This window comes from Poeciliopsis prolifica, unplaced genomic scaffold (assembly GCF_027474105.1).
Source record: "Poeciliopsis prolifica strain line A6 unplaced genomic scaffold, Auburn_PproV2 SCAFFOLD008, whole genome shotgun sequence".
NCBI classification, from domain to species: Eukaryota; Metazoa; Chordata; class Actinopteri; order Cyprinodontiformes; family Poeciliidae; genus Poeciliopsis; species Poeciliopsis prolifica.
The window spans coordinates 12,549,606-12,562,328 of NW_026562383.1; the positions used below are offsets into that span (position 1 = coordinate 12,549,606).

Sequence of the window (12,723 nt, forward strand, 5' to 3'; positions counted from 1 at the left end):
TGAAGCCTTACAAAGAATCTGTCTCTTTCACTGGTGGTCCTTCTTAGTTTCTGCACTGCTCCCAGGCATGATGCACGTTGTTTTGTTTGCCTTTGTGGCTTGTGAAGAACTAAATGGGAGTTTAACCCTGAAGCTTAATTCATGTAACCTTTGACCTTTATATAAACTGCCCATTGAGGCTTAAGTCTTACATTTGTATGGAAACCGCAGATGTTTTTTAATTGTTTAGCAGATTTTATCATATCTTGTGCAATAAATTGTCAATTGCACAAAATTCAACATTTTCTGAAATTTTGTATTAACATTAAACTTTTAAAGAGCCAGCCATCCATTAATGCTTTGTACTGCAAATTTTGAATAGAAAAACCCTCTATTGTGCCGTAGTAGGGAAATTAAGGCGTACCAACAGAAAAGTGATGGGTAAATTGAAACATTCAGATTCACACAAAGAACCCAATAACAAAAATTCAGAAGTAAGAGGTTCCATAGCAAGGGCACATTTAAAGCATAAGAAAAAAAATACTGCAAAGTTACATGTAAATATATTGTAAGAAACCTGAAACCAAATTGGATAATTTAAAAATGAAATGCACAAACTGGGTTTTTATATTTGTCCATAAAAAATGGAAAACTAAACACTTTTTGATTCAGTTGGTTGAAAATTTGCATTGGCAAGATTGTAAACAACTTTTTGAGCTTGTTGGGATGAGGTGCCACATGGAAGGTTCTGCAAATGTCTAAAGCAGTATTTATGTATTTATGTCTTACAAAACTAGTGTTGGCATCTGTCTGTTGTTGTAACTGTTTGTGTTTCTACCTAAAAGTCAGAAGAAAGTGGCACACACTCACAATGTACATCCAGATCATGTGTACCTGATTTTAGTGAAGTTTTGAAATATGACTCAGTAAAAGAAAATATTTTGAATCTGACAAAAAGTTCTGTTTAGAACATCTCAGATCTTTCACAGTTTCACTTCACTCTTCATTTTCTGTATTGCCTGTAGGAACCCAGGAGAGGACACTAAAATGCTGGTGTGTGACATGTGCGACAAAGGCTACCACACCTTTTGCTTGCAACCGGCTATCGACTCTTTGCCAACCAATGGGTGGAGGTGCAAGGTAGGAGTCATCTTAAACTTCTCAATCTCCTGACTGATAAAAAAAAGTTTTTTTTAAATTTTAACATAACTGTAACAAAAGCAGTGAAACTTGATACACAATGTTAGAGTGGGAAATTATTGTGGTTGATTTACATTGTTGTTTTTACATAATGGCCCTCCATTTTCCTCTTTTATTTTTTTCGTGCAGTCATGTTGTGTTCAGTGTGTGTAGATGGGAAGAAAATAAATACACCAAGGCTCTGTTTCTGGGCAGAGTGACTTAGGCCCAAAGGAATATGCACATTGTGTGTGAAAGAAATGACTCGGAGCAGCTGATCCCTTAAAGGTTTCAGTTCAGCCTCAGCGCCAAAAGATCGTACAAAATGTACTTGCGTGTACATGCACAAGTGTTGTGTTGGAGTAGGTCACAGAGAAGGAAGCAGCAGGTGAAGAGTTCCCCCACATTTTGGCTTCTGTGCTTGACTCAGCACAGAACCATGCAGCCAACACAAATCGTTGATGCTCACATCTCCTCAGTATGAGCGCCTGTCTTCATATGTGTGTCAGTTTTGCTCTGAGTTGTGCGGTCTTTCTGACATACAGATCGGAAAAAAAACAGTCATCTTTCCAGTTTATTGCTGGAAAGATGCTGCGTCCCCTAATGTCGTATTTGTTGAATTGAGTTGCAGAATCTTTTCTTTAGAAAGAAAGAAAAAACATTGTGGAGCTGTGTGGGTAGTTGATCTTATAAACTGTAAACCCAGTTGTGTGATCGTACATGTCATGAGTAAGCTTTTAGTTTATGTTTTTCAGAAAGTATTTTCTAACCAAATTTTCTGAGAAATTTCTTCTTGACATCATTGGCATAACTTGCATACCAAATTTAACATAGAGGCTTAAAATCTGTGCAATACATTTGTTTAGGACATCTCAAATGTATATTGTCTACATATTCACACTTTCATGTTTAGATTCCTCATTCTCATAGACAATAGCAAAAAATGGTATGCCTCATCCCCAAGCTTTTTCCTGAAAAGGTTTTATTCTAAGCAATTATTGCAGGTTTAAAACAGCAGCTTGTTGCTGTTCCCTATTTTCAGTCTTTCTGTCAACTAGTCTCTATTTTTTGATGTAGTGCTTTTAAGTGAAATAAATGTTTTAGATTCAGCATGAAGTCAAAACAAATGGAAATGAAACTATTGATATAATTAAGGTAGCATTAAATTAAATAGTCCTTGCATATATTTATTAATGAAATGACCTCTCTATTTTTTGTACTATGCTTATTCTAAATGGCTCTAGCATATTATGCCATTTTCTCCACAGAACTGCAGGGTTTGCATCCAGTGTGGAACACGAACTAGTGGACAATGGCACCACACCAGTCTGTTATGTGAGAACTGTGTCCAAAACCAGGACCCTGCTCTGTGCTGTCCAATGTGCTCCTGCATCCTGGACCCTGAGCATCACAAAGACTTACTACTCTGCCAGACTTGTAAAAGGTAAGGAAAAAAAAGCCTTTTGCTTACTATTTGTGTTACAGAAAAATTTGTTGAACAACCCTTTGCACTCCTGTCAGACGGCTACACCTGGAATGTGAGCGTCAGAACTCAGGCCGTGGAGAAATCCACCCCAAGGAGGACTATGTTTGCTCCAACTGCAGGTCTCCTGCTGCAGAGCGGGCGCTGGAGGCTGAGGACATGGACATTGGCCCAGAGCTCAGTCCTCAACCAGCCCCCATGCACATAGACTCTGAGACTGGACTACCGCCGGCTCAAAAGCACAAAGACCTTGAACCTGGCGTTCAGCTGTCCCCTGAAATGCACAATGATCCCAAACCGGAATTACTTGCTGTTCCATTGCACTCTGATCCAGAGCCTGCTCAAACCACCGTCCAGGAGGAGAAGTCGCCCATGCCAGACCAAAAGCCAGGTGGGTCTTTGTTCAAAAGATTATACATACTTTAGCCTCTGATCCTCTCTATCTTTTTCTCCCTTTCTCTTTGTTGATCAAATAATCTTGCATTCGTATAAGATAAGCCCAAAAAATTTTTGCGTTTTTGAATATGTTGAACAATGGCTCCATCATACACCAAGCTTCAGCTTGTGTAATTGAAAATGAAACCCAGGGTTTGTGGTTGAGAATTCATTCAAAGAACAGCTGGCCACAGAGAAACCGTTCAGAGAAATTGCTTGCCATACCAGCCTGTACTTTAATAACAGTCTTAATGAAGTTGTGTGAAATTTACTACTCATGAAGGTGAAGGAATTGAAAGGAGAGTTGTGTATACTGCAGCAGCACAGAAAGAAACACTTCCTTATTATCAAGGAAACATCTGAGTGTTGGCCCACTACCATATGGTGTCCCACTAATAGATTAAAACAGTGTTGTTTTTCATGATTCTCTGATTTTAAATTACTTTAAAAGGACCTATTACGTACAATTGAATTTTTTATTCATTTATGGTCTCTACCTCTTCTAGAAACAATCCAAGTGCTAGCCATTTCTGGCAATAAAGTAATGTTTTTGGTGTCTAGGAACAGACACCAAAAACTGACATGAGTCTTCCCAATACTCATGTCGGTCAGTGGGCTCTTTTCTGTTTCCTATGAACACAGGCAGAGTTAGTCAGCTAGTTTTACCGCTGCATACGCTGTACAATGGCTGCTGAAAAAGCAAATGTTTTGTTGTTGACTTGTTAAGTCCTTGACAGTTGTGCGGGAGCCCCCTCTCATTCTGGATCTGACTCAGGGGCTAAGATGTACAGCTGTGCAATTGTACATCTGTCTGCGGCTATTTTCATGTGTCTAAAGTGTGAGTGTAAACAGAGTTTACGCCTCCACTACTGCTGTGTGGCTAACAGTAACTTATTTATATAAGAGACAGGAGCCCCTTAAATAGCTCATTATAAACAGAGGTCAGACTGAGTGAAATCTCATTTTGTGAGATTGATTTTGTGAAAAAACGTAATGTTTTGTATAGCCTGTATGTCTATCCTAACTTGTTAGAATAGTACAATGTATAGGTATGTTGGGATGGATTGCCTTTGAGCAAGAATGAACAATTTGTATTCTGTATTAATTCAAGAAAGATGTTTAGGTAATAAATGTCAAAATTGTATATTTCAGTTAAACCACTAAGTAGTTTTTCATTGAGGTGAAGTCTCCCTGTACTAATGACATAATAATGACATTTGATAAACCGAGCTTCTAATTTTTGGAAACTGACCAGACAGTCAAGATTTAAACTTTTTTTATTGTCTTGCAATTGGATGTGCAATTTTAGAAACCCACATGCCCATAATCTTATTTGCACCAAGAGTCATTTCAGAGTTGCACTCATTCCAAAACTAAGACCAACACGTATGGTTTGACAGTACATTGCACTGCGATCTGGCCTAAGTGAGGTCAGCCAGGATTAAAGTGCAAAATTCCTCCCCAGATATGTACAGCAAGATAGATTAGGAATGCCAGTGGTAGCCCACTATCCTGCCCACTCTTGTTGAGGCAGCCCACTCAACTGACTGTAGAGAATGGATGAGAGTATTATGATTATATCACGGATCCCCTGTCTGCTAACCTGCCTTGAAGCAATGCTGGCTCATTCATTACTACTCACACAGTCTGTCTGCTTGTTTTGCACACTCGGCACAGATGCTCACTCTTTTTCTACTTCTGGTCATTTACAATCCCCTTATTAGATTTGGCTCGAAAAGCACAGCTTTCCCCACTTTTCCTTTTTTGAGATATGTTACGCCTGTTTGGGCCATCTTAATTAAGGAGGGTTTATTTTGCAAGTGTTTATCATACTTGTGAGTATGATAAACTCAACTATCTCAATCCTCAAGCTTCTTGGTTTGCTGTAAATTTGGCCCATTCCTCCTCACAGAAATGGTGCCACTGAGTTGGGTTTGCATGCTACCTTGTTTACACACACACCTTTTAAACTCTTCCCCAAAATTTTCTATGGGATTGAATTCAGGGCTCCAAATCTTTAACTTTGTTGTTTCTAAGCCATTTTCTAATGAATTTAGTGGGGTTTGGGGTCATTGTCTGTTTAGAAGAAGCATTTATGCAAAGCTTTAACTTCCTAACTGATGCCTTGAAATGTTGTTGTAATGTTTCCACACACTTATGAAAAACACACATACAACATGATGCTACAGCTCCTGTCCTTCACAATCAGAATGTCATTCTCAGAATTTCAAGCTTCACCATTTTTCTTTTGTTTGGCCAAATACTTCACAAGACTTGTTTCCAAAAGTTTATGTTTTTGTGCCTCAGTAAATTCATAAACATAATCAAGTTTTTTATGTTCAGTATGCCATAATAGCTTGCTTCTTTCTGTGTGATCTTCCATATAGGTTCAGGATTAATAATGACTGTTGTCAGCTACAGCCAACATCTTTTGTTTTTGTGTTCTGGGGATTCAAAGAGTCTCTGGGACTCGGAACATGGCTTCTCAAACTTTAAGATGGCGGATCATTGTGTTTATTCTTGAATAATTGCTGGGACAGATAATCATGGCAACTTCAAGTATCTGGATATTTGTATCCAAGGATGAACTGGAGTTGTGGAGGCACACAATTCTCTACCTAATCCCGGCTGGTTGCTGTTAACTTTTCCGTGATGTCACACAAGAAAGTGGTGTATTTGAGGTGTTGCTTTAAAACACATTAAAGTGTGCCTCCAAATAACTTGAGGTTTTGAATTAGTCTTAGAATAAAGTCATAAATTCATAATGTCAGCGAGGCTTTCTCAAATTGTCTAAAAGCATGGCCGTGTTACTGTATGTAATCTCCTGACAATTAGCAAATATGAAAAGTTGCATGACAACATCTAAAACATAACAGCCTACAACAAAACATTCTTTTGCTATTACTGTACTGAAATCCGTGATGTTGTGATGACTGTCGTCATTTGCTGTATTGCATACTTGTACTTCAGGCCACACGTTCTTGTAATAGTCTGCAAATTTTATTTTATATTAATCTGCTAAATAACACACTAGACTCATCAGACTGTAGCGATGACATCTCAGAGTATAAATGGTACATTTTGATGTGTTATTTTATCTTTACTGTTTTGCCAATATTTCTATACTTTATGCTCTCTAGAAACAGATATCTGGTGTTCTTACTGACGGATAAGAGAAAAGGGTATAACCGTTTAAATAACTATGTTCTCTTTATCTGTGCAGTAAGATTTAAGTAACTGAATCACTGCTTTAGACTAATTTAAATATTGTTTGTATCAGATGTAATCAACTGGCAGTGTAATTTTGACTGCTATAGAGATACTACTGGTATTTCTCACAATGTAAAAATCTGATTCTCGCTCTTGCAAACCTCAGTTGTATCGCCATAGATGGAATTTAACATGACATTAAACAAGATAACAGCTGCAATTATAACTCATTTGGCATACACCCAAATGGGTACTTTAATAAAATTCTTTATTTGAGCTGTTTGACTGCCAGTTTTAGCACCGCTCCAGGTTAATCGATGTTTAATAGATGCTATTAAATCTGCCCTACATGTGCAAGTTAGTCCTGACTTTAGGAGTTTTTTTTTTTTTTTTTTTTTTTTGCAGAGTTTTAGTTATGTAATAATCTAAACTGTTCAGTTTGCTAATTCAGTGACTAAAAATCATTGGAAAGAGTTCATTACAATGAATGTGTGTTCAGCTTGGTCAATAGCTGATGGCAAGAGATGGTTCTGGGCCCATCTTCCTAATTTACTTTCCGGCATGAGCACCGGATGAGCACCTGCAAGCTGCACAGTCATGAGCCCAGAGCACACAGACCCTGGGATGTTGGTTGTCATGGTTACTCCCTTCCCTGGCATTGATGCGTAGCAGGTGCATGCGTGTGTCAGGATCAGTGTGACATGGGAACTTGTGGATTGAAATAGTGGGTGCCTCCTTAAGACTAGGCTGTCTGTACTGTCAGATGCTGTCTGGCAGAATATTGGCTCGATGTGTGGATCCCTGATAGCCAGGGATGACTGGTTCTATTCATACAGCACAAGTTAAATGAATTGATCGCTTTTAAACAAAACAGACATGAAATATATATATAAAAAAACAACCTAGAGTAAGGGCATAGTAGTCACCAGTTTGTTAAAAAGCAAAACAATGACTTCAAGTGCATCCTGACCAGTTGTCCCCTATTAGCAAAATGTCTACTGGGGGACAACATTGCTTCAGTTTGAGGTAATTTCTATCTTTTTGGGTTTTTTTTTAAAACTTTTCTATTGGTTATTGTGGGTGTTATCCATCTCTTTGTCAATAACAATGAGACCTACACTGATCAGAGATCTTGTGCTAGATTTCTGATTGCTGTTTTTGTAAAGCTCTGATGCACTAAAATAAATCTTAATCGATTTTGATTTCTCTTGAAGAACTACAGAGAATAATAGTGTTATTTTCTACAGTAAGGATAAATTAAGAATTCCGTGATTAATTACTTGCGTTGAGATCACAGTCATTTTACACTGTCTAAGAGCTGTCAGTGTTGCGCAGGATTTCACTAATATTTCAGGACAAAGATGAAAAAAATAGTAAGAATTATTGTTTTATAAGTTTTTTTTTAGTTATCTTTAACACAGCTTCTACATGAAAGAGTCCTGTTACCAGAACAATTTGGTACCATGATACCATGTGGTGCATTCACTCATTGGAAAATAATTTGATTTTTAGTGTTTGGCCTGCGGATCATTCATCAGGGTTTGTTAAGGCAGTGAAAACTTAAAACAATTTCTTTCGTTAGCTTCCTTGTTGGTGATTTTCTACAATTATCCTGTCGCTGAAGTATTTTTGTAAACTAATAAGTGTGTTCCTGTTTCTCTCTTTAGAAGCCCAAGGAGGAGCAGATGCTATTGAGATGCACGGTACTGAACCTTCTGTCAACAAAATTACAGCAGAATTCAACCCAGGTTTGTACATTTTGATTTAATTTATTGCAAGCATAACTGATTTTACAACTGAAGGTGTTGTTGGTTTCCATGTCCCTCAATTTTCTTTCATTTGTAAATACTATGTTGAATACATTTATGTTCTTAACACCATCTTCTGATTACTCTTCTGCAGAAACAAAACCAGCAGCTAGACCCCAGGTCACGTCCACAGAAAGTTCTGCGTCTTTGTCATCTCTGAGCCAGGAACCCTTTCTTGTCCAGCAGCCCATAGAGGCGCTACAGATGCAGGATATCACATTGCTAATCAAGCCAGCAAATACAGAGGCCTGCCCTGAGCAGGGCACGGTCAACCCCAGCACAAAGGATCTTAAGGCCATCATCTCAACCACCAAAGAACCAAGTACTACATCAGTAACTTTCATGGAACAGCCAATGGAAGTCACACTACACCAAACTTCAAGTATGGATGTAATGAAGGCTTCTTTCTTGGAAACTGCTCCTAAACAACCTAACAAAGAGAAGAATGAGGGTGTATTTCACATGAACTTGGCAGAGACTGTTAAGCCTTCAACTTCTAATAGATCAGAGGAGATGAACTCTCCACTGGACAACAAGCCCAATGTGTTATTTCCCGGTTTGTCGTTAGAGGAGAAACCCGTCAAAACAGCTGTGGAGAGACTGGCCGAAATGGTCTCCTCTCCCTCACACTCTTCTCCTCTAGCCAGAGGGATGCCTCTCAGAGACCCGCCACAGACCCAGATCCTACCCACGCTGAGTGACCACAGCAGTATAATACCAACAACAAACCTCATACCGTTCACGCCGAAGATTGGCATGGGAAAACCAGCCATCACAAAGAGGAAGTTTTCTCCTGGGAGGCCTCGGGTCAAACAGGTATGACGCCAAACTGCTAATTGTTGAGATTACTACTAATCACTCTACCTGATTCCCTGTTGCAATTCAGATAAAAATTCAAAGCAATTTTAAAAAGGTATCTGCACCTTGTTCACTACCTCTTTGAGTGTTACCTGTGGATCGTGCACTTTGAAACGATCAGAGTTTTTCTGTCACTTGTTTCTGTGTGATTGAAGTAGCTTCAGGCTTGGGATAAGAACTTGTTTGTTTGTTTCTATAACATTATTTTACCTCTTACAGTGCCCTACTATTCTTCTTCTCCCTTTGTGCGTTTGTGCGTTCAAAACTATGCGAGATGGGCAGTTTTTGTGTGTGTGTAAATCCCCAAAGGAGATGGCGACTCTTAGTGGATTGAAGATATTTTGCTAACATTCCCTACTGGTATCCACCTCAAACATCATCATCTGTCTTTCTTTTCATCTCATGATCATGTCACAAACATGCATTGTGTCATTGATGTTCATCCTGACTTAAGATGAACATCTATTAAGTCAGAAACAGCAGTAGTAATTACTTTTATTATTTACATAATATATTATGAGTTGCTGAGGGAGATTAAACACCAAATACTCAGATTTTTCTGATATCGGAGTCCTAAATCTGCCTCATACAGAACGTAGAACTTTCTCAAAAAATATTTGGAAGTGAATTGTGCTATTGGCTGCTTATATGTTATAAATAATGTGAGTGCAAGAGAGCTGGTTCATTTGAATAAAGTTTTTTTTTCTAAAGGTAGCATATCTTAACTCTTAAATAAGCATTACAGGGCTCAAATTAATTTACTACACCCAGTATGGGAAAATCTTTTCTAAAAAGCATAAATCAGTTTCTTTAGTCAAGCATGGCTAATGCACTGATGTTTTGCTGTGCGAATGCAGCTGCTTGTTTGTCAGCATGCCAAACATGTGATTGCCATAAAGAGATGTAACAGGTCCTTTTCACACTCTTTTCTACTTGATAATGCCACACTAATGCTAGTAAATTCTTCTATGCAAACTGCAACTAACACATTTGCTTGTTCAAGTTTCGCTCTTTAAACGAGGCGCATGGAAAATGAGGATTAGCTTTAACTCATCATGTCACTTAATAACTTGTAGATGTTCTGGCTTTTAAGATTGACTTAATCTAAAGTTACTACATGAGAATCTCACCACATTTCTTTAACATCCTTCTTTGTATGTTTTGGTTTCTTTGCCGGCTTTGTTTTTAAGTTGCTGCATTTTGTCGCCCTCCTCCCTCCCTCCTCTCTCTCTCACTCTCTCTCACCTTTTTACCCATCCCTTCTTACCTTAGGGTGCATGGAGCCCCCATAGCAGTGTGTGCTCACCCTTTTCCTGGTCACCAGACCAGACAGAGGGTTGGGACCCAAGGACCAGGCAGTCTTATGGCAGCCCCGGTTGGAGCATCAGAGTGGTAAATACAGTGGCTCACCAGAGATGGCAGGGCAGCAGCTGCCCTCTCTGACCATTTTTATTGTGATGCTCGCTCTCTGAGTATTCCTGAGCTTCACTGGTCTGTAATGCAGCCAACAATAAATAATGAGGTACACTTTGGAGTAAGAAGAGGCATAAGAAATGTTGTTTACTAAAAATGTGGGGAAGAAGATTTAGAATAATTGTCATATTGGAGTTGAATTCAGTGAACAAGAGTATTAGGTTTTTCACAAAGTATTATATAAACACTTCAGCACTGAATTCAGACTGCCTTTGTACAGTGTTGTGTTTTCTGTAGTTATTTTTTAAACAAGTGTAAAGAGTAATGTAGTCATTACGTATCTCTACTCAGCATTGAGCAGAAAAAAATAACCGTTCTGTCACACTACTGACAAAAACAGAAAAGTCATTGTTACGGTTATAATGATCACCATAACATTATTTGTCATGTTGATACATAGGCAGGAGCAAAAATAACTTCCGCATATCAATTCAAAATTATTTTATATTTCAAGTGCTGATTCACAGAATTTTTTTTTTCTGTGAACTGTTGTAGACTTTATAGTTTAGCACAAATATAGCAAGTATGTATTAGTTTCTGTTTGGGCTATCTACTTAAGTAACCAGTCTGCTGCTGGCTGCTTAGCAAGCATGCTCTGCTCATAAGTTGCCAAGTGTGGTTTAATCATTTATATATTATCTATAACAGTTTTTTTTTCCAAAGAGCCATGTTGACATTTTTCTTGAAGTTGCTAACTCTGTTGGAGTCTTCATTCAGCACAGCTGCCTGGCAATGTGCAGTAACAGGTGGGACAGGGCAGTGCTGTGTTGCTAGTGTTTCATACAACTTGAGAAAACCTTTGGGACTTGTTTTAATTAAAATGTTTAACTATAGGAGTGGGGCAACATTTTGGTGGATTTTAGACAGTCTCCTTTTTAACCTTTTTCAAAAGCCTTTGTGAGAAGGTTAAATGAAGTTAGGTTGTCAAAAAGAACATTTGAACCATATGGCCAAAATGGTTTTTAGGAAAGGTTTTTAGGAGATTCAAGCAGATGGAAGTTGACAGTCATGTCAAACTTTTGAACCTGTGTGGGAAAACTGCCAAAGGCATTGTGAAACCTGTTCAGGAAGAACCTGCCTTCACTTTCTTAATTGCTCTGTATTATGAAGTCACTTTGTAACATACAAAGTGACTTCACACAACCGAGATTTAACAACAACAAAAAAGATTATCAGCATTACATACGCATTAATTCATGGTGTATTGTGTAGTGACTTTTGCTAAATGTTAGAAAAATGTTGTGTTAACAATGATTTAAATTTTTATTCATTTGTAGATTCTGCATATTGTTGAAGGATATATATTGAGCTTCCTTGTACCTTAAATTTGGTACGCATTAAAACACATTATTGCTTTTTACTGCCGTAATGTGTTCAATGTACAGTTTAGTGGTGGAAATCTATGTACAGTTTGCTTTCTGGTAATTTTGGGAAGAATATGCAGAGAGTTTGCTTTTGAGGTTTGTCTACCTGTTAAGTTATGCAGGCTTGACTTGTTGCAACAGCCTCCCCTTCTGTGATCATGTCAGGGAAAAGGGATGTTGAGTCGTCAGTGGGAGCCCTAGATGCAATAAGAGTGTTGGTCTATTTTACCACTGAATACGAATGACTGTTAATGTCAAACAATTCATTCAGATTGTTGTTTGCAAGAATTGTGCTTGTTGTTTGTAAGAGTTTAAAACCACAAACTGGAAAAAGAAATCACCTTTCAATGGTGGCCTTCTCAGTTTTTTTTTTTTTTTTGTCAGACCTAACTCCTACAGAAAACCAGCAGTTCAATCTGAGGACTGAGATGACAATAGAAGAACATTGATTTTTATGTCGGACAAAATATTTCTGCTTTTTTGGCTCATTATCCTGCTGAAAGACCATTTTCAGTTTCTGGCAGAGGACCCCAGATTTTATTTGAAATTGCGCTTTAGAGGCCATTATGTCATTATATATGGTGTGTATGAGATTATGTCAATATCATGAAACGACAGTATTGATGCTAAAATTAAATGTAAAAATTAATTTACTGATAAACATGTTCTGATTTATTTAGACAAAACGGATACATGGTTATAATAATGGATGTAGCATTTATTTTAGATTGCATGTGTGAACGTTCACTGTGATTAAAACGTGCATTAGAAGTTTCATGCACTTATATGAGATTTGCCTTTTTTCCTAAGAGAAAGTACAGAGTGTTAGAAGAATAGCGCAAATTATAGGATTAACTCTTGCTAAATTTAGTAGAACATCTGGAAACAAATGTACATATTATTATGTGCTCTGCTATGTTACCTTATAGAATAA

The 12,723-nt window shown here is 37.9% G+C and overlaps 1 protein-coding gene across 9 annotated transcripts in view; it reads left to right on the top strand.

Annotated features, from left to right (window-relative positions):
- kmt2cb (lysine (K)-specific methyltransferase 2Cb) overlaps positions 1-12,723 on the top strand; it is a 74,438-nt gene that overhangs the window by 25,139 nt on the left and 36,576 nt on the right. For 8 of the 9 annotated variants that reach the window (XM_055033177.1, XM_055033182.1, XM_055033180.1 and 5 more), the window contains exons 10-15: positions 1,005-1,119; positions 2,427-2,602; positions 2,680-3,032; positions 7,954-8,034; positions 8,189-8,910; positions 10,225-10,344. In XM_055033177.1, the coding sequence (XP_054889152.1) occupies positions 1,005-1,119; positions 2,427-2,602; positions 2,680-3,032; positions 7,954-8,034; positions 8,189-8,910; positions 10,225-10,344 (1,567 nt within the window). The remainder of the gene's footprint in view (positions 1-1,004; positions 1,120-2,426; positions 2,603-2,679; positions 3,033-7,953; positions 8,035-8,188; positions 8,911-10,224; positions 10,345-12,723) is intronic. The other variant, XM_055033185.1, reaches the window with a different exon arrangement.